This window comes from Mus musculus, chromosome 8 (assembly GCF_000001635.26).
Source record: "Mus musculus strain C57BL/6J chromosome 8, GRCm38.p6 C57BL/6J".
NCBI classification, from domain to species: domain Eukaryota; kingdom Metazoa; phylum Chordata; class Mammalia; order Rodentia; family Muridae; genus Mus; species Mus musculus.
The window spans coordinates 21,576,937-21,601,551 of NC_000074.6; the positions used below are offsets into that span (position 1 = coordinate 21,576,937).

Consider the following 24,615-nt stretch of genomic DNA (forward strand, 5'->3'; position numbering starts at 1 on the left):
TCAATTTCTTTCTGCAACGAATTGTTTGTGAATAACTTGAGAATTAATAAATAAATAAAGAGAATTAATAGATAGTGTTTTCTTCAAGATCTAAATGGTTAGTCTTGGACTATTTAACTGTGTCTATTATATTTTAGTTTGGAGATGTGTTTTTACATATTTAAGTAATGGCAGGAGCACAAAAATGAAAACAAACAAGTAGGGCTTAGTCTTTAGTTTTGTGCTTACCATGAATATTTATTTATATTCATCCTGATAACTCATGTTGCTGTAGTAATGATCAATAAGGAGAACCCATTTCACCCAGCACATATCTTGCCCAGACCTCTTCTGTCCTGCTGATTCAGGAACTAAGTACTTCATATGATCTCTATTCCCAGATATGAAGTCAGACTGGATCTGTGATTGTAGACTCACAGACTGTGGTTTTGGAGAACGGTTTTCTGGGGCCAGCACTTACCAGGGCCACACCTTCCAACCCTGTTGCTGCTGAGCACTAGGAACAAGAAGATTATATTTGTCATATGACTTGAGAATTTGAAAAGGACTGTTACTTGTCAGGTGTTATGCTCTAGACCTCCCTCTTCCTTTCTATGCAAATAAAGTTTTTACAGCAATTCTCTCTGTGTGTGCTTGATTATTGTCCCAAGCAAGACTCTGAGAACCAAGTAACAGAATGCTAGAAATACTTGGCACTCAGGAGGCAGAGGCAAGCAGATTTCTGAGTTCAAGGTAAGCCTGATCTACAAAGTGAGTTCCAGGACAGCCAGGGCTACTCAGAGAAACCCTGTCTGGAAAAACCAAAACACATAAAAAACTTATCTTTGGCCTGTAGGAGTGTCAAGGTTATCATTCTCACACAGGATCCTGATGCATAATAAGAAAGGCCAATGCTGTTGCAAGCATCCTAATCTATCACTTTATAACACAGCCCATTTAGATCTGAACCACTATCAAAGCCATCAGCCATGTGGGAGGTAGGCAACATGGTTATCTTCACTTTTACATTGTCACAATGACCTACCTTTTTAGAGAAACCTATCTCAACATTCTAAATGTTAGGATTTGACAAGCAGGGCAGGACAAGATCATATGTCTGGCTTTGAATTTCTATAAGTGTGTCAGCTCTAAAAACAATACTGTAAGAAGCATTAAGTAGAAAAGGCACCAAATAAGAAGTATGATGGTTTGTATATGCTCAGTCCAGGGAGTGGCAGTTTAGAGAAGTGTGGGCTTGTTGGAGTAGGTGTGTCACTGTGGGTTCTGGCCTTAAGACCCTCATCCAACCTGTCTGGAAGTCAATATTCTGCTAGCAGCCTCAGATGAAGCTGTACAACTCTGAGATCCTCCTCCCCATTGCCAGCCTGAATATTGCCATGTCCCTGACTTGATGGCCTGTAAGCCAACCACAGTCAAATGTTGTCCTTATGGCAACATTTGAGAGAGTTTCCTTGGTGTGTCTATTCAGAACAGTCAAAGTCTCTAAGACAAGAAGCAAAGCAGGAAGTCTCACCCAGATATATACAACATGTGAAGAAGTATCTGTACATATCTGTGGAAGCTGGATTTGATATATAGAGGAGTGACTGTAAACACACACACACACACACACACAAACACATACCATGTGCTCAGGTATTCAGATATATCTTCAGATATCTAGGTGTAGGTACCTTAAGACACCTTTATCTACCTTTCTCAACTGATGATGAGCTGTTAGAAAATGTGACTTATGTTACTTATATGACCAGATATCCTGTGACACACAGAGATACAGCAAGAGTGATCAGGACCCAGAGACAGTATCCTCAGTCAATATACCAGCTCATGCCCCCGTACAGGTGCCTGAAACCTGAACCAAACATAGTGGCCTGCAGAGGGACCTGGAAACCCTAAGCTTCTAGTTTTGAGCAACCACCCACCAAATTCAACAGGCATATATGAGGATGCTTCCATGTTAATTCCTTGCCCCCTTAAGACACTTTAAGGTCCTAGTTTAACTCTAGTAATAGCAGAAGAGATTTCCAAGTCTTCCAAATTCCAAAGTGCTAACAAAGGGTTGTGGTGGCTTTGATGAGCTCAAATTCTCACTGATGTGCAAAAGATCTATTAATGCATAGATCCCAGCCTCTTTTACAAGGTCTTTTTTGCTTTTCTTGGAATGCGGGCTTTGGAACAAGTGTAGTAATATTTAGAGCTCAGTAGACTGGAGCCTGTTGCCCAACCCTACTGCACTGAGTCCTCTGAAGACTCTCTGTAAAAAGACAAACTTTTAGCACAGCCATGCCACTTGATGGTCAGTGCAGGGTATCTGTCCACTTCTCTGTGGAGCTTGCCCTCCTTTCCTGGAACACTCTGGACTCTTAATCAGAGTGTCATGCGGAAAGTTTTTTTGATGTGAAAATACATGGGAGCAGCTGAGCAAAATGTGCAAACACCCCTGGGTCTCAACAGCTTACATTTCATGCAAGGCTATGACAAGGCTGCCCACTTTCTCCCTACCTATTCAGTATAGTACTTGAAATTCTAGCCACAGCAATTAGACAACAAAACAAGATCAAAGAATTCAAACTGGAAAGGAAGAAGTCAAAAATCACTATTTGCAGATGATATGATAATATATACAAGTGACCACTGTCTTTTTTCCACTGGATGGTATTACCTCCCTTATCAAAGATCAAGTGGCCATAGGTGTGTGGGTTCATTTCTAGGTCTTCAATTCTATTCCATTGGTCTACTTGTCTGTCGCTATACCAGCACCATGCAGTTTTTATCACAATTGCTCTGTAGTACAGCTTTAGGTCAGGCATGGTGATTCCACCAGAGGTTCTTTTATCCTTGAGAAGAGTTTTTGCTATCCTAGGTTTTTTGTTATTCCAGATGAATTTGCAGATTGCCCTTTCTAATTTGTTGAAGAATTGAGTTGGAATTTTGATGGGGATTGCATTGAATCTGTAGTTTGCTTTTGGCAAGATAGTCATTTTTACTATATTGATCCTGCCAATCCATGAGCATGGGAGGTCTTTCCATCTTCTGAGATCTTCTTTAAGTTCTTTCTTCAGAGACTTGAAGTTCTTGTCATACAGATCTTTCACTTCCTTAGTTAGATTCACGCCAAGGTATTTTATATTATTTGTGACTATTGAGAAGGGTGTTGTTTCCCTAATTTCTTTCTCAGCCTGTTTATCCTTTGTGAACAGAAAGGCCATTGATTTCTTGAATTAATTTTATATCCAGCTACTTCATTGAAGCTGTTTATCTGGTTTAGGAGTTCTCTGGTGGAATTTTTAGGGTCACTTATATATACTATCATATCATCTGCAAAAAGTACTATTTTGAGTTCTTCCTTTCCAATTTGTATCCCCTTGGTCTCCATTTGTTGTCGAATTGCTCTGGCTAGGACTTCAAGTACAATGTTGAATAGGTAGGGAGAGAGTGGGCAGCCTTGTCTAGTCCTCGATTTTAGTGGGATTGCTTCCAGCTTCTCACCATTTATTTTGATGTTGGCTACTGGTTTGCTGTATATTGCTTTTATCATATTTAAGGTATGGGCCTTGAATTCCTGATCTTTCCAAGACTTTTATCATGAATGGGTGTTGGATTTTGTGAAATGCTTGCTCCACATCTAATGAGATGATCATGTGGTTTTTGTCTTTGAGTTTGTTTATATACAGGATTACGTTGATATATTTCCGTATATTGAATCATCCCTTCATCCCTGGGATGAAACCTACTTGGTCAGGATGGATGATTGTTTTCATTTGTTCTTGGATTTCATTAGAACGAACTTTATTGAGGAATTTTGCATCGATATTCATAAGGGAAATTGGTCTGAAGTTCTCTATCTTTGTTGGGTCTTTTTGTGGTTTAGGTATCAGAGTAATTGTGGCATCATTGATTGAGTTGGGTAGAGTACCTTCTGTTTCTATTTTGTGGAATAGTTTGTGAAGAACTGGAATTAGATCTTCTTTGAAGGCCTGATAGGACTCTGCACTAAACCCATATGGCCCTGGGCTTTTTTGGTTGGCAGACAATTGATGACTGCTTCTATTTCTTTAGGGGATATAAGACTGTTTAGATCATTAATCTGATCTTGATTTAACTTTGGTACCTGGAATCTGTCTAGAAACTTGTCCATTTCATCCAGGTTCTCCAGTTTTGTTGAGTATAGCCTTTTGTAGAAGGCTCTGATGGTGTTTTGGATATCTTTAGGGTCTTTTGTTATGTCTCCCTTTTCATTTCTGATTTTTTTAAATTAGGATGCTTTCCCTGTTCCCTCAGGTGAGTCTGGCTAAGGGTTTATCTATCTTGTTTATTTTCTCAAAGAACCAGCTCCTCGTTTGGTTGATTCTTTGAATATTGCTTCTTGTTTCCCTTGGTTGATTTTGCCACTGAGTTTGATTATTTTCTGACTTTTACTCCTCTTGGGTGAATTTGCTACCTTTTATTCTAGAGCTTTTAGGTGTGTTGTCAAGCTGCTAATGTGTGCTCTCTCTAGTTTCTTTTTGGAGGCACTCAGAGCTATGAGTTTTCCTCTTAGAAATGCTGTCATTGTGTCCCTTAAGTTTGGGTATGTTGTGGCTTCATTTTCATTAAACTCCAAAAAGTCCTTAATTTCTTTGTTTATTCCTGCCTTGAGCAAGGTATCATTGAGAAGAGTGTTTATCATTTTCCACATGAATGTTGGCTTTCTATTATTTATTTTGTTATTGAAGATCAGTCTTAGTCCATGGTGATCTGATAGGATGCATGGGAAAATTTCAATATTTTTGCATATGTTGAGGCTTGTTTTGTGACCAATTATGTGGTTGTTTTGGAGAATGTTCCATGAGGTGCTGAGAAGACAGTATATCCTTTTGTTTTAGGATAAAATGTTCTGTAGATATCTGTTAGATCCATTTGTTTCATAACTTCTGTTACTTTCACTGTGTCCCTGTTTAGTTTCTGTTTCCATGATCTGTCCATTGGTAAAAATGGTGTGTTGAAGTCTCCCACTATTAATGTGTGAGGTGCAATGTGTGCTTTGAGCTTTACTAAAGTTTCTTTAATAATTGTGGCTGCCCTTGTATTTTGAGCATAGATGAAGGCCCAAAACAGGACCTGTCCTAGAAGTTGTGCTGCTTCGGCCTGTCACCAAAGCTGTTAGCTTCTGTAGTCCACACTCTCACCTGGACAGACTAGTCTCAGAGGGATCTGGGAACCAAGATGGCTCCCCTAGGTGCTCCTCAAAGCCCTCCCAGGCCAGGCAGACACCTCTACTCTGGCAGGGAAGCTGCCGGGATGTCTGGAGCCCGAAAAGGGGGCTGCCTCAGAAGCTCTGTTGCTCCCACCTGTCCCAGAAGCTATTAGCTTCTGTAGTCCATACTCTCACCTGTGAAGACTAGTCTCGGTGGAGTCCTGGAACCAAGATGTCTCCCGCCAATGCTCAGGCAAAGCCCCAGTACTCATTTTCTGAAAGTAAAAACATTGCAGAATCTCAAACATGTGGAATGACCCCTAGCTTGAGGGTCCCAAGTATGGAGATGCTCCTGGACCACACTATTGTTCCATGTGTTCAGACACTTTGGCTTCTACAGAACAACTCACTCTAGCTGCATTCTTACAAAATCTGTCTCTTAAACTCAATTCACTGTGCCACAATGAGGCCATCTTGCTTTCTCTATAATGGCCCCAAGTAGGGGATTCACATTGTTACCCCTCATGAGGATGATTGATAATACCTGAATCATGAAAAGAACTGACTCTCCAGTCTACCTGATCAAGGTCTAATCCAGACTTTCTGAGAATCACAGGCTTCAAGTCCAGAATATAAAAATCCTTTGTTCCTTGAGCTTATTAAATTAGGCAGTGCCCAGCTGCTTCTTCTCTTGCAAATGAGAGGTAAATACTCAAGCAGATGGGAAATGGGAGAAGATTGCAGGGCCTCTTCATGATTATCGGTATCAGGGTTTTTGTTACTGAACACAAAGTGCAACATGATGATGGTAGCCTTGAGGACAGAGGAACATCAAAGGGAACTTGAGGGTAACAGCCTCTCCCAATTCCACACATTGAGCTCCTGCTCACCAATCCTCCAGGTGACTCCCAGCCATGAAGACACTAGTCCTCCTCTCTGCCCTTGCCCTGCTGGCCTTCCAAGTCCAGGCTGATCCTATCCAAAACAGAGATGAAGAGAGTAAAATTGATGAGCAGCCAGGGAAAGAAGACCAAGCTGTTTCTGTCTCCTTTGGAGACCCAGAAGGCTCTTCTCTTCAAGAGGAATGTGAGTACTGGTGCCCAGTGTGATGGATGCTTGCATTCTCCTGAGGGAGGGATGAAGATGAGCCCTAGAATCCTGGTAGAGTAATGTTGCTCTCTGGCAACACTATTTTAATTCCTTTTATATTCATAACAGTAACAGCGAGAGAAAAGTAACTCTAATTGAATATCTTTCTCATAAGGCGTTTACTGTAAAAAGATATACATGGGAATTTCAATACTCACAGTACTCCAATACTCTGTTTAAATGCTTATAGAACAGGATTAGTCTTGGGTATTAGTAGAAATTTTTCTTTGTGTAAAGGAAAATTGAATCAATTTCAAAGTATACTAAAGTGTCTACATGGTGATAAAAGGAACACAGAAATTAAAGACACATCAGAATGGCTCTCAAGTACATGACCAACACCCCTGAAGTGTGTTATTGGTTGAGATGTCCTTGCTGAAGTCTGTATTGTGGCCAACACAGCACATTCATGCTGTATCACATATCCCCATAGGATTACATACTATTACATGCTGCCAACCCCAAATCTTAATGCCTGATTCTTTTTGTGCCTCCAGCGCGTTGAGAGATCGGATATGCTATTGTAGAACAAGCTGCAAAAAAAGAGAACGCCTGAATGGGACCTGCAGAAAGGGTCATTTAATGTACAAGCTCTGCTGCCGCTGAACATGGAGACCACAGAGGACAAGACAGCCATGAGTACTGAGGCCACTGATGCTGGGGCCTGATGAACATTTCTCAATAAATTGTTCACAATATGCTTCCTGTGTGTTTACATTCTTTCAAAGTATGCTACAAGGCTCAGTAAAGGCTCTGTATATAAAGTACCAGGACCTTCTAGGAAACCTTTGAAGATGAATGAATACTATAATTTTTTACTTCAAGATACCAGTTCCAATTAATATCAATTTTAAAAAGACTCCAGGTTCAGACACAAAATGTATAGAAAGCTCAGAATTCTCATGATCCTCACATATGCTGCTCCTGACTTTTGACTCTGCCTTTAGGTAGTCTTGACTCACTCTCAAAAGACATTGCCTATATGTTAAGAACAACTGACACTATGGGTTTCAGGTTTACAGAGTTCTAAAATGATATATTTTTTAAAAACTATACTGTCCTTAAAAACTGTTTAAGTTTTAATGAACCACACCTGAATTATGCCTCTGGCTTCTAAACCGTGGGTTACATATGGCTCTGTGGAGACAACTTTTCTCAACATTAGAAAAAGTTAGTCAGAGACAGAATGGGTAGGATAAAAGACAGTGCATCCCACACTATGATCTGCATTAATCTGCAGTGTCCACAGTCGTATAGGACAAAATACAGTTTTTATACAGAAAACGTCTTTATATACAGAAAGTATACATGTCTAATGACTGCAGTGTGCTCTACAAGGTACACTCAAATGACTTACCCTACAGCTTTCAAGGGCTTAATTCAGCATGGAAGAGATATGCAAGATAAATAAAGAAGTCGGTAGGCAGTTGTTGAAGCAGGGGACACTAGTGATGTACAGGGTGCTAAGAGTCAGGATATAAGTCATCATACTCCTTCAGGAAAAACCATGTCCTAAATGAAAGAACAGCAGTTGTAGTGGCCTCCAGATTACAGGTTCTAGTACCACAGATGGTGTGGGTTCACAGAAAACATAGTTGTGGGCATTCAATAGTGATGGAACCATGCTAGGTAAATTGAATACCCTTTCACACTTTGAGGAAGAAAAGATGCTAGAAGCATCTTACTTGGTCAGTTATGGCAACCATGACAGAGACTAGCTCCACTGATTGAGCTAGAAGAGAAAGCCAATACAACTCTTTTCACATCAAATATTACAGAATTCCAGTTAGAAGATTGCAAACAGAATGCAGTTATCATAGTCCACAAGACATTTGTCTTTAAATAAGTCACTGGTGAACTGAGCAAAATAAATTGAACAATTACATCAATATGGTCCATCCTTCTGAAATGTAATTATCTGAGGATATAGGTCCTCTGTTTCCAGGAACTGTTAGCATAACTCCAGTAAGTGTCAATCAACAAACACATGACACAGTCATATTGTTCAACCTCTCTACTAAAGTTCTCCAAGGCCTCTCCTCTATTTTACATAGCTAAAACTCTCTCTTTTCCTTGTCTTCAGAGTTTATTCAACACCTATCCCTGTTGCAAATTCTTGACCCTGGATGTTATAAGATCATGTATTCTTCCTTCCCAATTTACAATTTGGATAGAAATTTTCTTGTAAAATGCATGGTTTCATTGTTTTAACCTGACCTATTCTAGTGGTGAAAATTCTAGATGCTTATTAGAAAGGGTTTCTGTAGGTGTGTGCACATTGTGAAATGATTAAGTTCAAAAAGTATCATATCTGTAACCACAAGTATTTATAATTTTGTTATGGTGAAACACCTAAATTCTACGGTACTAATTGTTTTGAAATACATAATCCATTAATTTTTATAACCATATTGTTGTGTAATAATCCACTAGAACTCATTGCTCCTTCCTAAATGTAATTCTGCACCTATTGACCAAAATCCCCTCAACATTACTTCATGTTGCCAAAATCTAGTAGCAAGTACTGTATTCTCACCTGCCATCACATTGCTTTTTATCTTGGATATGTGAGAACATGTTGTCCTGCACTTTGTGTGTCTGGATAATACACAGTAAGTGTCCTCAGGTACCATCTCAGTTATTGCAAATTCTTTCTTTCTATGGTTGAGTACTATTCCACGATGTCCACATAAACTCACACACACACACACATACACAGAGAGAGAGAGAGAGAGAGAGAGAGAGAGAGAGAGAGAGAGAGAGAGGGAGGGAGAGAGAGAGAGAGAGAGAGAAAGAGAAAGAGAGAGAGAGAGAGTTTATATATGTGTACCACATTCTCTTTATCACCTCACATACTGATGGATATCTCTTGGCAGTAATGTACAACATTGAGAGATATAATACACAAATATATCTCTGCAGCATAAAGAGTTTATTTCTATTTGAAAGTTTGGTTTTCTGAACCCTTTCTACAACAAGAAATAGAATACAAGGGATTAAGAGAACATATTTTTCTTTGCTTTACCAACTTTCCTTTGACACTCAAAGTGCCTCAGCTCATTTAAAAACTTTCAGGTTAGAGGAAAACATTCTCCAGTCTAATGTTGCCCAGATGGTCTCCTTCCCATCTTCTTAATACTTGGACACCTTAGCTGACAGTGACCCTCTCCTCACTCTCTTCAACTAACCAGCCAATGGCCACATGCCCACATACTTGCCAATGCCTAGATTCTCCTCAGTTTGGGTGTTAATCTAAAGCTCCTGGTTTGTAACCTATTCATCTGCCTTCCTGCCTCTGATGTGGAAGACCCCGGTTCTTTGAGAAGTTCCCTCAATAAAGCTGTGCTTGAGAGTCAGCTGAGAACAATGATACATATGGTATACCCAGAACACTTGTACCCAGCTCTTTCATGACAGATGCTCTTTGTTAGCAATGATCACACACCACATGCATGTCAATTAGAGTGTTGAATTCAGGTTCAGAAAACACCCCTGCATCAGTATTTTCACACAAATTCTTGAGAACCATAAAGAGGAATTTTTATTAGAAAAACTGCTTGGTTCAGAAAATAAAGTGTTGCCCTGGCTTTTGTTTCTCCTTCTATTACTCATAGCTCTCATATAATGTCAAATGGAATAAAGGGCAGTTCTAGAAAGGATTTGTAGTTGATAATCCTAGAAAAATAACAAACACTTCTTAGTTTTCTCATGTTCTAGCAATCACAAAGGTCATACAGCCCACCCCACTACATCCCTTCCCATGGACAGAGAACTGAACCCCACTTGGTTGCACACTAATCCTGCATATCCATTGTAGAAAACTGGATATACAAAGAATGAGAAGTTGTTCATCAAAGCCCCCACATAGTACAGAACCTATGTCACTGATCTAGGACATGTTTTCAGAGTCCTTAAGATAAATTCCAGACTTCATCAATGCATTGACAAAGCAAAGGTTGATATTCAAAATAATCCACACAAGTCAAACATTCACTCTGTATGTACATGAACATGCTCTGCTCTCCTACTGCCCTGTAACATATCATTACCAGAAGAAATGGATTTCAAACAACACACATAAATGCGTTCTAACTCATATTTTCTATTTGGACATTGTTCAGTAAAATTGGCACAGAGATGAGTGGATCTCTAGGATTTAGAGAGTTTATTACAGAAAACCTCTCCAGCATGGTTGCCTAGTCAGTACTGGTGTCAGGAAGAAGCCAAGAGCTGAGAACAGGTGTGCAGAGGACATCCAACTATCCTAGCTAAGTAGAGAGGCATCATTATGAACCTGTCTGAAGTAGAATGGGTTTTGATGAAGGATGTTTGTAAACATTAGAAACCAAAATATTTTCCCCAATAAAGGTACTGATAACAATTTTAATTATACCACTCAGGGTCCTCAGTTCTTTCCCTGTTGTTCCCCTGAAAAGAATCAGAGTTCCTTAAAGTAGGGCATTTGTGTTCCAGTGTGAACATATGCCTTAGTTCTTTTTCTCTTATATAGCAGGACAGCACATAACAAGTCATATAATAATTGCATTTTGCATAGCAGTTGGTACCAATTTCCTATAGTTCTGGTTCTATGAAGTCTGGGGTCAGATGAAAGTGTGAAAAGATTTACTCTGGTGATGTCCCATTTTCTGATTTATAAAATTATTACAATTTAAATTTAATCCATGTTCTTTCAGCGTTTTCTGAGTTTATAACACTGGGAGCTAGGATTTTTATAAAACAAAAGGTTTTAAATAATATCATCCTCATTTTTTAATCCAAGAGTCTTCACAAAGGCATACACCACATATTAATTTTAAGCTGTCTTGTTCCTGTATTGATCACGATGAACCAGAACAGTTCCCATGAAAGAGGTCCATTGTTAAAAATGTGGAAGGAATGAAGACAAGAAAGTGAAAGTTCGGTTGGAAACTCGGTCTTTTATCCAGGCCTTGTAGTAGGTGACCCAGGTAATCACATCCACAGGTAATGCAGATGAGACATGCAGAGGGAATGTGCAGTGTTTGCCATGACAACAGACACAGTAGGGTCCTTGTTGACTGGGGATGGCATCATCACTGGATTCATGGGCTAGCTGTAAACAGCTTCTGATGCTAACACCAAATGTTAATGAATTACTTATAGTATGGATTTTCTACAGGGGACTGAAGTGAAAACTTGATGGTTCTTTGGAAAATCAGTTTTGTTGGAAGCTGTTTTGCTGGGGCAAACACAGGTAAAACACCGAGGCAGACTCTTGAAGGAACATTTTCCTGAAGCAGACACAGGAGAAAGGATGTTCTGCTAAAGCAAGCATGTGAAAGGACATGTGATGAAGGATTCTTTGCAAACAACACATATGTATTGGTCCACCTTACATGCCACAGCTGACCTCCATTTGTCAGGACTCCATGAGGAAAATGAACAAAAAAAATATCTGGTGGTGTGCTCTGACTATTTTGCAGCTTCAGTAGACTGGGGATAATCAGCAGAGTGATGTCAGCAAGTGTTCAGCATGTGTTCAGGCAAGACCCATGGAGGAAACATGGTATTTAGAGGGTATAAATAAGACTCGATGGGCAGTGATGGAGGCTGAAAAAGGCTTGCTTATAGAGCTGTTGTGCAACTCTTCTTGGTCTCAAGGCTTAGAGATCTTCATTTCCCTGAGAGCTGAGAACTCCTGGCATTCCAGCTAGTGCTTCCTGCTGACTCCTGAAGTGGATGAGGCCTGCATGTATGTGCTAGGTAGAACCACTACTGCTGATTCCTGTTTACTATCCTGACTTTATCAAACTGGACTACTGATGCATCCTTGATGTACTTGCAAGTGGATTGAGTGGTTCACTGCTGACCTTGTGAACTGAACTGTGAATTTCAAGACAACACACATAGGAGTTGATCCACTTCCAAAGTATTCTTTCTTATCCACTACCTCAGGTGGGTGGTGGGCTAAAAGAGAGGTTAACACATTTAAGAACCATCATGAAAAATAAGGGTTGGAAAAAAATTAAGTTACAGGGGACTTTGAGAAGAAAGTACATTGAATGCACATGGTGATATTAATAATCCCTGTGTAATAAGAAAGCAGATTATGAGTTTACTCTTGGTCTGCTTCCTTTACAAAACATAGAGATGAGCTTCATCCTGTAATACAAGTCTTAAGTCAATGTCTTCTGGTGGACTTCTTTTCATGAAAATATGTACCATTGTTGGATCTAGAGACACAGAGGACATTAGGCACTAAAATTAGACCTACCACATAAGAACAGAGGATCTGAGAGAAGTCCCATGCTTAGATGGGTGGGTTTGCTGTGCTGGATACATCAGAGCAAGCAGCTGGAACACTTTGGTGGCAAGAATCAGAGGACATATTTTTCCTCCAAAGATGTTAGGATTTTTCTTACTGCCTTTTCTTGTAGGTGTTTCTGGAATGCCCCTCCATACTGCCCATATGCTTATACACACTCATACACTTCTCCAATGTGTCTAGACTCTTCTAAGAGATAGAGTCAAATAGACTCCGTCATTAAGCTTAAATATTGAACTATAATAGGATCTACTCACAGTTTGCTCTCCTCTAACTTATAGTTAGTATATTTCAAACATATCTTGGAATCAAAAGTTCATGGCAGAAGGAAATCTCCTATACATATTTCATTCTCATGCTTGAAAGCACAGATGAGATATAAATAATCTAACAATATATGTATATTAATATTTATTATTCATATATTTATGTTTATTATTATGACAGAGTAATTTCAGCTGAGACAGATGATCCTACTAAGGCAAGACCCATGGAGGACACATGTGATTTGTTCTCTGTGTGTGTGTGTATGTGTGTGTGTGTGTGTGTGTGTGTGTGTGTGTGTGTGTTTCTCTGTATATTTAAAACGTCTCCACTGGGGGTGGAGTGAGCTAATTCAAACGAGATTAGAATATATTAAAGGCAAGTTTATTGGGAAAATCCCCCTGAGTGGGATAGTTCACTGGACACAAGGACCAAGGCTAGGGAAGTCACCATGGGTAAAGTGAGGGGGAGTTGAGAAGGGAAAGAAAAAAGAGAGAAAGGGTTTGAGGAGAGAGAGAGAGAGGTAGAGACAGAGACAAAGACATAGAGAGAGCACAAAAATGTCTAAATTATATGGGGAAGAGCTTCAGGAAAGAGCTGTTCACCCCCAGGTCTGGAAAATTCAAACTTGAGGGCAGGATATGCCAGGGAGGGACTGAGGAAGGCTAAGAGAACCTGGCAACAAGGTCTGCTTCAATATATAAACTATGAACCTCAGTAACTTGTCCCATGTTCTGAAAACAAACACATATGTATTTATATAAGTGTGTGTGTGTGTGTGTGTGTGTGTGTGTGTGTGTGTATGTCTTTGCTAAAATCTTTATGAATCTAGTTCCTTATCTCTAGCTATATTACCTCTATGCTGTGTGGCCATTCACATGCTCTTTGATCATGTTAAGGTTCTCTACCCAAGAACTTCCTGGTCCAGAGATGTCTCAGGTTTTTCTCAGACAGCTGCATCCTTGGCCCCTGAGACTACCAGGAAAATAACAGAGAAGAGGGTGACCTCTCTCCTGCAGGATGAGGGAGCAGGAGCTAAATGTGTGAAGGCTAACTGGATGCAGAGGTCTCATGAATTTTTTTGCCAGTAAAATATTAGTAATCCCCCCAAAACACACAGGAGCCAATCAGATGCAACTCACAGCAAGGTCTTATTCTATTCCAGCTAGCTCAGCACACCCACCCCAAAGCATCACCATCATGCAGGATGGATTTGGTGTGGGCAAACCTGAATGTCTATGGAGCAACTAAGCAGCAAACAGGAAATATGTATGCAAGCATCTAATTGGAAAGCTCCTGTGGCCTTTAATATAATTTGCTGCTGCTGGGATCATATCATAAACTTAACTTTTGCTCCCCTCTGCATTGCTCATCCAATAAATTGGTCTTAAGGGGTGGGCTTGTAACTTGGGGTGCATTTTGGCGGGGGGAATAACATGGAGTCCTGCTTGCTAGAGACCAATTTTTTTTCCTCTGCCCACAAAACCTATGCTACTCATACCAGATGTTGAGCAAGTTTTTAACTAGAAGGAGAAAGATATCTGGTCTTGTTGAGGTTGTAACATGGAAACTCTGGTTTCCTTGGGGATTAGCCTAGATACTGGAGCTAGGCTCAGGTTCTGTTAGGGGGCAACTTGGAAACTAATGCTTGGTACCAGTTTTTACTTTACCTGAGTGCAAAATTAAGTCAGGTTCTCTGAAATGGAGTCTGAATTTAAAAGATTTGGTGTCTTAGTCCCTGTCAAAAGCGCGGGGGGGGGGGGCTTCCTTTGTTAAGCAGTTTCTCATTTGAGTTTCAATTCAAACTGGGAGAGTTTTCAACTTATTCAAAGTCATCACATTGAGGTTATTCCATGCCTGATGCATAGCCCCATGTTCTCAAATACTAGCCTTCATCCTCTATTAATTGTTCAGCATTTCACAGAACCAGATATTCTCACTGTCTGGAATATTTGTGTTCTGGGCCAAGAACCCAGTGATTGATCACCTAATATGAGTATATGCTTAAAACATTCCTGCCTTTGAGACTGAATGAGAAGTCTTACTCTTTTATCTATAAGAAGTTGAAGTAAAGCTATTACCAGGCAACAGGGTAAGTCATAATTTGCATATATTATCATGATTTAGTAAATGATTAAGGTAAATCCAGGAAATGGTGGCTGAAGTTGCATTGACTTCCACCCTGCTCTAAGGCACAAAACAAGGACAGGATCAATTGGCTAATTAAAGACTGTGGGATGCAGAGAGTTGTAAGGAGAAATAAATTATTGAAGCAGCTCCCCATCTTGTGGTTCAGGACTGTACATGCCATGAAAGTACATAAGTTTTTGTCAATAGCCCATCACTTCTGATCCTACAAATAAGCAACAAGCTGGCTGGAGAACAATTTTCTTTTTCCCCCACCCAGACAGCCTCTGCTTCTCACAGGTGATGTTGAGCAAGACATTCACTTGAAGGAGAATGATAAAGCCTTAAACAACAAAGAAGTCATGCATTAAAAATAAAAAATAACGCCGCAGACATCTTCCAGTAACTCACCAAAATGACGAACACAAAGGGAAAGAGGAGAGGCACCCAGTACATCTTCTCTAGGCCTTTTAGGAAACATAGCGTTGTTCCTTTGGCCACATACATGCGAATCTACAAGAAGGGTGATATTGTAGACATCAAGGGAATGGGCACCGTTCAAAAAGAAATGCCCCATAAGTGCTACCACAGCAAACCCGGAAGAGTCTACAATGTGACCCAGCATCCCATGGGCATCATTGTCAACAAGCAGGTCCACATGGATTAAAAACTAAAATTAAAGGAAAAAAGGAATTGAACTTGGATGGATGTTGGATGAGTTTGCTAAGTGATGAGTATTATCCAAATAGGCTAACCAGTTGTTGCAAAATTTCAAAGAACTATTAAAAATAGCCAAGAAGTATATTTTAAAGTGTTCAACATTCTCATCAGAGAAATGGAAATTAAAAGTTCTCAGAGGTTTCATCTATGCCTAGTCAGAATGACTAAGATCAAGAAAACAATTGTCCACAAGTGGGGGTGAGGGTCTAGGGAAAGGAGAACCCTCAGGCACTGTTGGTGGGATTGCAAGCTGGCACAGGAACCAAAGACGTCAGTGTGGAGAATTCTCACAAAACTGCAGGGAAATCTCCATGGCACAGCTGTACCACTCATTGGCAAATGCCCAAGACACAGGGACCTCCCTCATAGTTACTTGCTCAACCATCTTTATTGCCTCTGGGATTTCAGCAGCTATAGAAAGGAAAGGACATAGTGTCCTTCAACTGAAAAAAATGGATCGTGAAAATGTGGGTCTCATTTTTGAGGGTGAGTCTTATCTAATGAACAGAAGAGTTGATAGAGAAGTAACTAGAGCAGAATGCCTGTCTCTTTGTATGTAACCTGCTGAGCATCCTTGATATGACTGCTAAATGTAACCAAGACTTCCTTTATAAGGGATTCACTGAAGATTCTACTACAAGGATTAGAAGAGACCTTTCGAAGATACCTAGAAAACATCAAAGAAACATAAACACAGATGATTTTTCAGCAAGGAGTTTATGAGAGAAGGAATTGCAATTGAGGCTAAGCACAAAGAGATCGTGGAGACCAAAGGCAAATGGTCATCTCAACCCAGATTCCACATTCAGCTCAACAGCCTTTATGATGTGTATTTGGAGCTTGGGTGGTGATAGCAGTTTTATTTTGCCTTTCTTTGCACAATGGCTGCTTTGGGCACTGGGGGCATGTCGGGCACACAGGGCACTTCTGGCACACTTCGCACTTCTGGCACACTCGGCACTTCCGGCACCACGGAAATCTTCTTTGGGCTGAGGACACAAACAAAGCATCAGGTTTTAAGTAAGTAGGCCAGCAGTGTGTTAGTAAACAATTCTATGAAGATATACTGTACATGGTACAGAGTAGGTTTGTTGTACTGGTGACATCACAGTCAGCACCATGGACACGAGACATTTAACAAGTATTGATCATGTACAGGACATGACACCCACACCATATTTCTTAAAAAATTTCTGTATTTTCCTGACAGAACACATTCATGCAATGGCATTTGGTTTCTAAGTCAAATTTTTTTAAAGCAAAACAGATTCTTCTTTCTTAACAAATTTATTAATCATGTATAAGATGACTTATCAATATGTTCTATATTTTGAAGGTTTCTCACAGATAATTTTTTTTCTTGATGTCTGTGACTCCATTTATCCCTGAACCTATCATGGGGAACAGAGCTCAGGAGTCACAGGCAAATGAATTTTTAAATGAAAAAACTTAACACTGGGTTGACTCTCACTGTTACTTCTATTAATAAGACAGAAAAAATCTTAGAGTATCAAGGGACAACTACCTGAACCAAGCTGTTATAGACATGATTCCAGGCTCATCTTCAGTCCTGCCTCAAGAGACACCAAACCTCCATCACAGGGCTTGAGCACTCACCTACATCTTGAAGAGCAGAGCCTTCTGTGCCTCCAAAGGAGACAGAAACAGCCTGGTCCTCTTCCCCTGGCTGCTCCTGAGTTTTAGTCTCTTCATCTGTGTTTTGGATAGGATCAGCCTGGACCTGTAAGGCCAGCAGGGCAAGGGCAGAGAGGAGGACAAGTGTCTTCATGACTGGGAGTCACCTGGAAGATTAGTGAGCAGGAGCTCAATGTGTGGAGAATGAGTAGCCAGCCTGCATTTATACGGCAGAGAGGCATCCCCACTGAGAGAAGGCACTCATTGATGGGAACTGGGAGGGTCTGTAACCCTCAAGTTCTATCTTTTGTTCTCATGGCTTCCAACATGATATTGCTCTGTGTGTTCAGTGCCTCCCACCCCTCCCACTGATAATGATGAAGTAGGCCTTGCTATCTTCCCCTGTTTCCCATCTGCTTGAGTATTTATCTCTCAGTGGTCAGGAAAGAAAAGAGCTGTTCATTGCCTAATTTAATAAATAGATGAATCAAAGGATTATTGGCTTTTGAACTTGGAACCTGGACCAGACCTTGACCAGGTAGACTGGACAGTCAGTTCTTTGCATGATTTAGGGAAATCACCCTCAGGAAGGAAGATTTTGTGAATCTTTTCCTATGGGGCCACGAAACTAAAATGGCCTTATGTCACCAGTGAATTGAATTCAAGACAGAGTTTGTCAGAGGGAAGCTAGAGTGGGTTGTTCTGAAGAAGTCACAGTGACAGAACATATATCATAAGAGTGTGCTCTGGGTGCCTCTTCACTCCTGGGAACCATCCAGTGACATGTCTTGATTCCTATATGAGATCTTATAGGAATTTTTTCTTTTGGAAAAGGAGATCAGGAAAAATAAAAAAATTAAAAAACTACATCAATTTTTTTCTCCTTCCTTAAATTATTCATGGTAATTGCTATCTCTGAGTCTATTTTAAAAAACCAATGTCCTCTTCCAATTGTTTGAATTTAGTTGTTTTTGAACTCTTCTAATACCTAGGAAAATCCTAGTGTCTATCATTATATGGCTATATGCATAAAATACTTATACAGATCCCACAGAGCTTAAAAGCAACAGTAATTTTGCTTTTCTTTTGCAACAACCATGCACACCCTACTTGTGACATGATTAGTAGATCATGCTGCTCACTGTCATGAAGTCTCTATGACAAATATCCTTGATTCCTCTATTTCTTTACAAGATGTTACTCACTGACGATTCCTTTATGCTCATTCTGCATCTTGATGCCTAACCAAGACTTGTCCAGCCATTGTTGGAATAGTCCTACAATTTTCATGATTGACTCCTACACTTTTGTTTATATCTAAGGTGTGATACAAGCTGATAATTCAGAGCACCAAGAATGAAGAGAAATTAAAATTACTGTTCACCTTGAGACCTGGAAATTACATGCCATTTACCCATGGTGCTGTGAGGATTAGTCAAGAGTCTCTGGAATGCAAGTGTCAGACTCCTAAATCAAACTGTTTTAAACACAACCCTGACACCAGGTAGTAGAAAATGCAAAGATGAGCACAATTTCCAGATGCAAAGTAAAATGAAGAAGCTCAAATGATGATGCTGCCCTGGTCCACACTCTTCACTTATTATAGCCCTAGTTTATATGGATGCACTCACAAAGACATCTCTCATGTGATAAATTCATATATTCTTCTGAAGCAATCTCATTCAGAGAATCACAAGACACTTCAAGAAGGAATAGCAATGAGTCCATGCAATGAGAAATAAAGTAAAAGTCAAAGAGAAAGGCTGTTCAAAAGATAAAATATCAGAACAACAAGAGCAAGAAACTGAGCACAAGGAAAGCCAGTAACTGAAATGAAACAAACAAAAAACAAGAGGACTTAGTAGGTGAGAGTCTACGAACAGGCCGGGTAAACAGAGTTCAAGTCTCAGGCACTACAGAGTGGAAAGAGCAAACAGCCTGCCACTAGCTGTCCTCTGACCTCCACTTAGTTCTGTGAAACATGAGTTCTCCCTACATATACAATAAGGGAATAAATTTAAAATGAATTTTAAGAAAATAATAACCTTCACAAGACAGACAGCCCCTGATTTAATTATAGAAAGCATGGTTTTGTCCAAAGAAAGTTCCCCTAGGTTAGCCTAATCCCAAAGAGTCTCAAGCAATTCATTTTTCTTGGCCTTGGACAAACATTGAGGAATTGCCAGTTTATATAATAACTGATGATTGCTGTAGTTTGTGATGCTCAGAAGACATGTCCTGATTGAAATTGCATCACACCACCAACATGGTATTTTCCACAAGTTCCACCCCAGGAGCTAGAGGACATCACTTATCGCTACAGAGGACCTCTGAAGAAATTGCATTGAACAACCTGTGATATCATGAAAAAAATACACTATAGATGCCCAAGTACTTTTGAAATTATCCCACTGATCACAGAAACTTCAAATAGATGACACATGCCTACTGGCTCATAGCAGCCAATTCTGTGACAGGCCCATGTGACAGCTTCTGACTGGGACTCTGCACACTCTGTGGAGAGCATGGAAACACAGATGAAAGTGTGTACAATTTTCATAATTAGAATTGCACTAGACTTCATTAGTCCCTAAATGTGCATCTTTAAAAGAAAGAATACTTGTTTTCATTGTCTGAGTATGTTCCTCAGCCCAGTAAGCTCATCCCACTTCCCATCAACCACTCTTCATCATAGTCTTCTGGTGAGAAATACCTGCACATTACACTGTCAGACCTTTACTGGTTTTCTTCTCATCATCATTAATATCTGAAACGTACTACATCGGTTCTCAGTTCATTCCAGACTCATATATCCTTATATGTAACATCTTTTACATAATTTGTAAAACTGCTTATTTGGTGTGATATCTCTTTAACAAGCAGATGGATTTCATAAAATTCTTGAGGTATTTGAAACTAGGAGTTACATTCCCCATTAGTTTAATAAATAGAAACATTTCATATTGGATAAAACATTTAAATGCAACACTGTGTCACCTTGGGTGCAGAGCTGGCGGTCACCCCCATGGTCCCTAGAGGACTCTCCGCACGATTTTAGGACTACTGGTGAGTGAAACACAACTTCTGTTCCAATACAATAGCGTGGGAACTGAGACAGCATTAGAGAAGAAGAAAACCTGACCAGGGGCACAAGTCCCTTCTGGTCGACACCAGCACCGGGTCACCTTGGGCGTGGAGTCTTTGGACACCCCTAGGGTCCCTTGAGGACTCTCCATGAGATCTTAGGACCACTGGTGTGTGGAACAAAACTTCTCTTCCAATCCAATCGCCCGGGACCTGAGACAGCATTAGGGAAACAGAAAACCGGCCTGACCAGGGCACAAGTCCCTTCTAGTTCGCACCCGCACCAGGTCACCTTGGCACAGAGTTGGCAGGCACCCCCAGGGTCCCCAGAGAAATCTTTACACGACTTTGGCACACTCAGAATCTCAGGTTCACAGGAGCCCACAATCAAAGGATCACAGAGAAAGCTGGACTCTGAAGAGTCCTGAATCAACTGTGATTATAGGAAGGAAAGGCTCCAATCAGATATATTGAGGACAGCAAATACTTGAGATAATCAGATGACAGGAGGCAAGCATATGAACAGAAGCAACGGAAACCAAGGTTACTTGGCATTATCAGAACCAAACTCTCCCACCGTAGCAAGTCCTGGATACACCATGACACCAGAAAAGCAAGACATGGATCTAAAGTCACTTCTTATGATGATGATGGAGGACTTTAATAAGGAAATACAGGAAAACACAGGTAAACAGCTAGAAGCCTTTGAAGAGGAAACACAAAAATCCCTTAGAGAGTTACAGGAAAACACTATTAAACAGGTGATGGAATTGAACAAAACCATCCAGGATCTAAAAATGGAAGAAACAATAGAGAAAACCTAAAGTGAGACAACTCTGGACATAGAAACCCTAGGAAAGAAGTCAGGAACTATATATATGAGCATCAGTAACAGAATACAAGAAATGGAAGAGAGAATCTCAGGTGGCGAAGATTCCATAGGGAACATGGACACAACAATAAAAAAAAGACAAATGCAAAAAGATCCTAACTCGAGTATTTTTCTTTCTGTGCTGTGAGCCTGTGGACAGGCTGGGGAGGGGCCCTTTGGCCCTCCCCCCTGGGAGCTGCACTCCCACCTTAACAGAGACCCCAAGTTTTCTGTGATAAGGGGCGTCAGCTTAAGCCCCGTGGCATTTTCTCTTTTGGTCGGTCTGTTGCAGCTTTTAGGCTTATTTGGGCCAGTTTCTAATCGCTGACCTGGTGCCTATCTCAAGCTACTGAGGAGTTAGGTCCTAATCAAATGCTTGCAGCAAATGGGACCCAATTGTTGAACCTCTCCTGCTTTGCTTCGGATTGGTACTTGAGTGTTATAACTAAGGAGAAATATGATTCCCTTTCTGGCTTCGAGGATGTGTTTAATCTTCGACTCAGCTGCATGCTCTCCTCATAATTCTGAAACTGGAAAGAACATATTGAGCTTGGCCTGCTGTCGTTTAGTTGATCTATTGATTATTTGGAGAAAATTCATCAGTGGGAAGACTAGTTGACTGTACATTGGACTTGCACATGGAAGCTCATCTCACAGATATGGAATCATGTGGGGGTCCAACTAGTTCTTTAGCTGGTTAATCTAGAAACACACATGTGGAAGATGATAATGTTGTATTTATTGAATCAGTACATCCTCCAATATGTGCTCCAGCAATACCTAATAAAAGAACTTTGTATTTGCTTCGTCAAAATATGAAAATCCAGGAGGAACTGATTCCACGATTTCCCCTTCTTGGAGAGATTTGACTTCTCAGACGGGAGATATATGTGAAACAATTGTAATTGATGATGAAGGGGACACAGACACAAATAGAGAGGAGGAGAAAAATCCTACCGACTTTATTGAATGGGGACTGAATGGAAATAAAAATAGTACCAAAAATGTGGATTTCCCCATTGCCAGTCTATCAAGAAGCAAGACCAAGGCTGCAGTAGGACCTTTTAATCCCGATAGGATTGATGTCACAGATGCATTTCAGAAGGGAAGATTTGTAGTTCATCACAATCCTGATTCTTATATCTCCCAGTCACCATCATTTCCTCATAACCAGAAACAATGAAAGGTGGATTCTTTATCACCAGTGGCCTCACTTCCTAAACAGAATTTCCAGCCGTCAAACCAACAACATCTTACTAAACCTGCTAATAAAATTACTTGTGCAAACTGCAAAAATCCTTTACAGAAGGGGCAGACAGCTTATCAATGAACAGGATCAGCTCATCTCTTTTGTTCAACCACCTGCCTTTCTTCTTTCTCCCAGAAGTGGACTCAAAGGACACAGAATGTAATGTGTAAAAAAGATTCTCCTGTGAGAACCACAACTATTGTTCCTCCAGTGGAGCCAAGCAAGTCCTTACAAGGATTTTATAATGCATCGCCATCTCCCTATGAAAACTGCCAGAGTCTTAGGAAAGAAGTTTTTACTAAATCCAGATGTATAATCTGTAATTAATTAGGAGAGGTTCGCCATGAAATCAGTGTTAACAGTATAACACATAAACGGTGCAGTAATAATTGCTTTAATGAATACAGATTGACGAATGATCTAACAATGAACTGCTGTGAACAGCGTAGCAAGTATATGCCCAAGAGTACTGGGCACAGCATTCTGATAACAGGTCAGCAAAAGAGATTCTGCTGCCAGAATTGTGCTGATGAATATAAAGAGATAATGGAAGCAAAATAAAAAATACTGCTTTTACAAAATAAATAAAAGAATGCTATCAGAGAAGAAAGTGAAAAATGGTTACATGAATCATCAGGTACACTTTCAGGAACCACAGGAGACATACCCGAAAAAAAGGAAAAATCTTCAGAGATAATAAAAGTCACAGCAGACTAGCCTTGAAACATCATCAGAGGAACAAAATGTGAATTTACCTTGTTCTGTGGCAGTAATACCTCATACATTTAAAGAGCAACTAGGAGATAAAAATTCAGAGGAGTTTAATATGTCCATTGTACCTTCTTTGAATCCAGGTTCATGGCCCCAAATTTTGAATATGAAACAAAGTGAATTTCTTGTCAAAAACAATTCACCTCAAATAAGAAATTTTATTTTTCCAAAAGACAGTGTAGGCAAGAAGTTTTCAGAAACATATTATACCCGAATTCTTCCAAATGGTGAAAAGGGCACCAGACCCTGGCTCCTCTTCTCAGCCTCGAAAGACTCTGTGTTTTGCCTATATTGCAGACTCTTTGGGGAATGAAAAAATCAGCTGAGAAATGAGAATGGGTGCAAAGATTGGCATTATCTGTCACATCTTCTTAGTAAACATGACGAAAGTGAAATGCACATCAACAATAGTGTTAAGTATTCAAAATTAAAGTCTGACTTGGAAAATAAAACCAATGAGGCTACAAAAGGTGGGGAAAATTGTGTGCAACTATTGTACACATAATGTCCTGTCTGCTCTACTTATGACGGTGTCTGCATTACCCAGACACTGTCATAAAAAGTTTTGTACCATACACTGTGAAAGAGGAACTTACAGGAGTTCATTAGCAATATGTCTAATAGCAAACAAATAGTAAAAAAGGTTCCTGTTCTAAACATAAAAGCAATGTGTGAGAGTGTAGCCATTCTCGCAGAATTTAGCAAAGGCAGTTTGACCTTTGTCACTATTAGGGTTCTCACCTTGTAAAATGTTGGAGGACTTGCACTTAATATCCTAAGAGCAAGAGGTGGCAAGATGCAAATGTAACAAGCTAAAGAAAATGTATTCTGGCCACAGGGTGGTGGTGTGCACCTTTAATCTCAGTACTCAGACACAGAGAGTTGAATATCTGTGAGCTCTAGGCCAGCCTGGTCTACAGAGCAAGTTCCAGGAGAGCCAAGGTACACACAAACCCTATCTTGAAAAACCAAAAAAAAAGGAAAAAAAGAAAGAAGAAAATGCGTTCAAACAGCTTAAGAAGCAACAGCTGTTTGTTATTAAACCAAATTGAGTTTTATTTCTTTAAAACATTTTTTATTTGTGCAAAACAGTTATTTCTTGTGGTAAAAAGAAGTAATTCGTGTTTTATTGATTTTATATTTTTGTTTTCAACTTAATGTGTAAATGTTCTAGTTTTGTTATGAGAATTATAAAGAATATATAGCTATTAGTATAACTATAAGAATTAAAATGTGGAATTAGGGAAGCAAAAAACCCGGCCTGA

The 24,615-nt window shown here is 40.0% G+C and overlaps 2 protein-coding genes, 1 non-coding gene and 2 pseudogenes across 4 annotated transcripts; 3 read left to right on the forward strand and 2 right to left on the reverse strand.

Annotated features, from left to right (window-relative positions):
• Window positions 1–6,023: 6,023 nt before the first annotated feature.
• On the forward strand, window positions 6,024–6,931 carry Defa28 (defensin, alpha, 28). 2 transcript variants are annotated; one of them, XM_017312929.1, is made up of 2 exons: window positions 6,024–6,262; window positions 6,823–6,869. In XM_017312929.1, the coding sequence occupies exons 1-2, from the start codon at window positions 6,091–6,093 to the stop codon at window positions 6,828–6,830; spliced, it is 180 nt and encodes a 59-aa protein (XP_017168418.1). In that variant the 5' UTR covers window positions 6,024–6,090; the 3' UTR covers window positions 6,831–6,869. The 2 variants fall into 2 exon arrangements, with proteins under 2 accessions (XP_017168418.1, NP_001170994.1); NM_001177523.1 differs by having other exon boundaries at window positions 6,091–6,266; window positions 6,823–6,931.
• Window positions 15,405–15,674, forward strand: Gm15312 (predicted gene 15312; annotated as a pseudogene).
• Defa43 (defensin, alpha, 43) lies at window positions 16,551–17,529 on the reverse strand. Its single transcript, NM_001177526.1, has 2 exons — window positions 17,358–17,529; window positions 16,551–16,729 (listed from the first exon to the last, which is right to left on the reverse strand). Exons 1-2 carry the CDS (start codon window positions 17,527–17,529, stop codon window positions 16,551–16,553), a joined length of 351 nt encoding a protein of 116 aa, NP_001170997.1.
• On the reverse strand, window positions 17,102–17,193 carry Gm24829. The gene has a single exon (XR_003947681.1). It is a non-coding gene; the product is annotated as a small nucleolar RNA SNORA5 (small nucleolar RNA).
• Gm15314 (predicted gene 15314) lies at window positions 21,805–24,590 on the forward strand (annotated as a pseudogene).

Excerpts from the sequence above, each read along its gene's own strand:
- Defa28 (NM_001177523.1), top strand. The coding sequence starts at position 6,091 with ATGAAGACACTAGTCCTCCTCTCTGCCCTTGCCCTGCTGGCCTTCCAA. Across the intron at positions 6,267-6,822 it reads TCTCTTCAAGAGGAATGTGA|CGCGTTGAGAGATCGGATAT; the intron begins GTACTGGTGCCC and ends TTGTGCCTCCAG.
- Defa43 (NM_001177526.1), bottom strand. The coding sequence starts at position 17,529 with ATGAAGACACTTGTCCTCCTCTCTGCCCTTGCCCTGCTGGCCTTACAG. Across the intron at positions 16,730-17,357 it reads CTCTGCTCTTCAAGATGTAG|CCCAAAGAAGATTTCCGTGG; the intron begins GTGAGTGCTCAA and ends TTGTGTCCTCAG.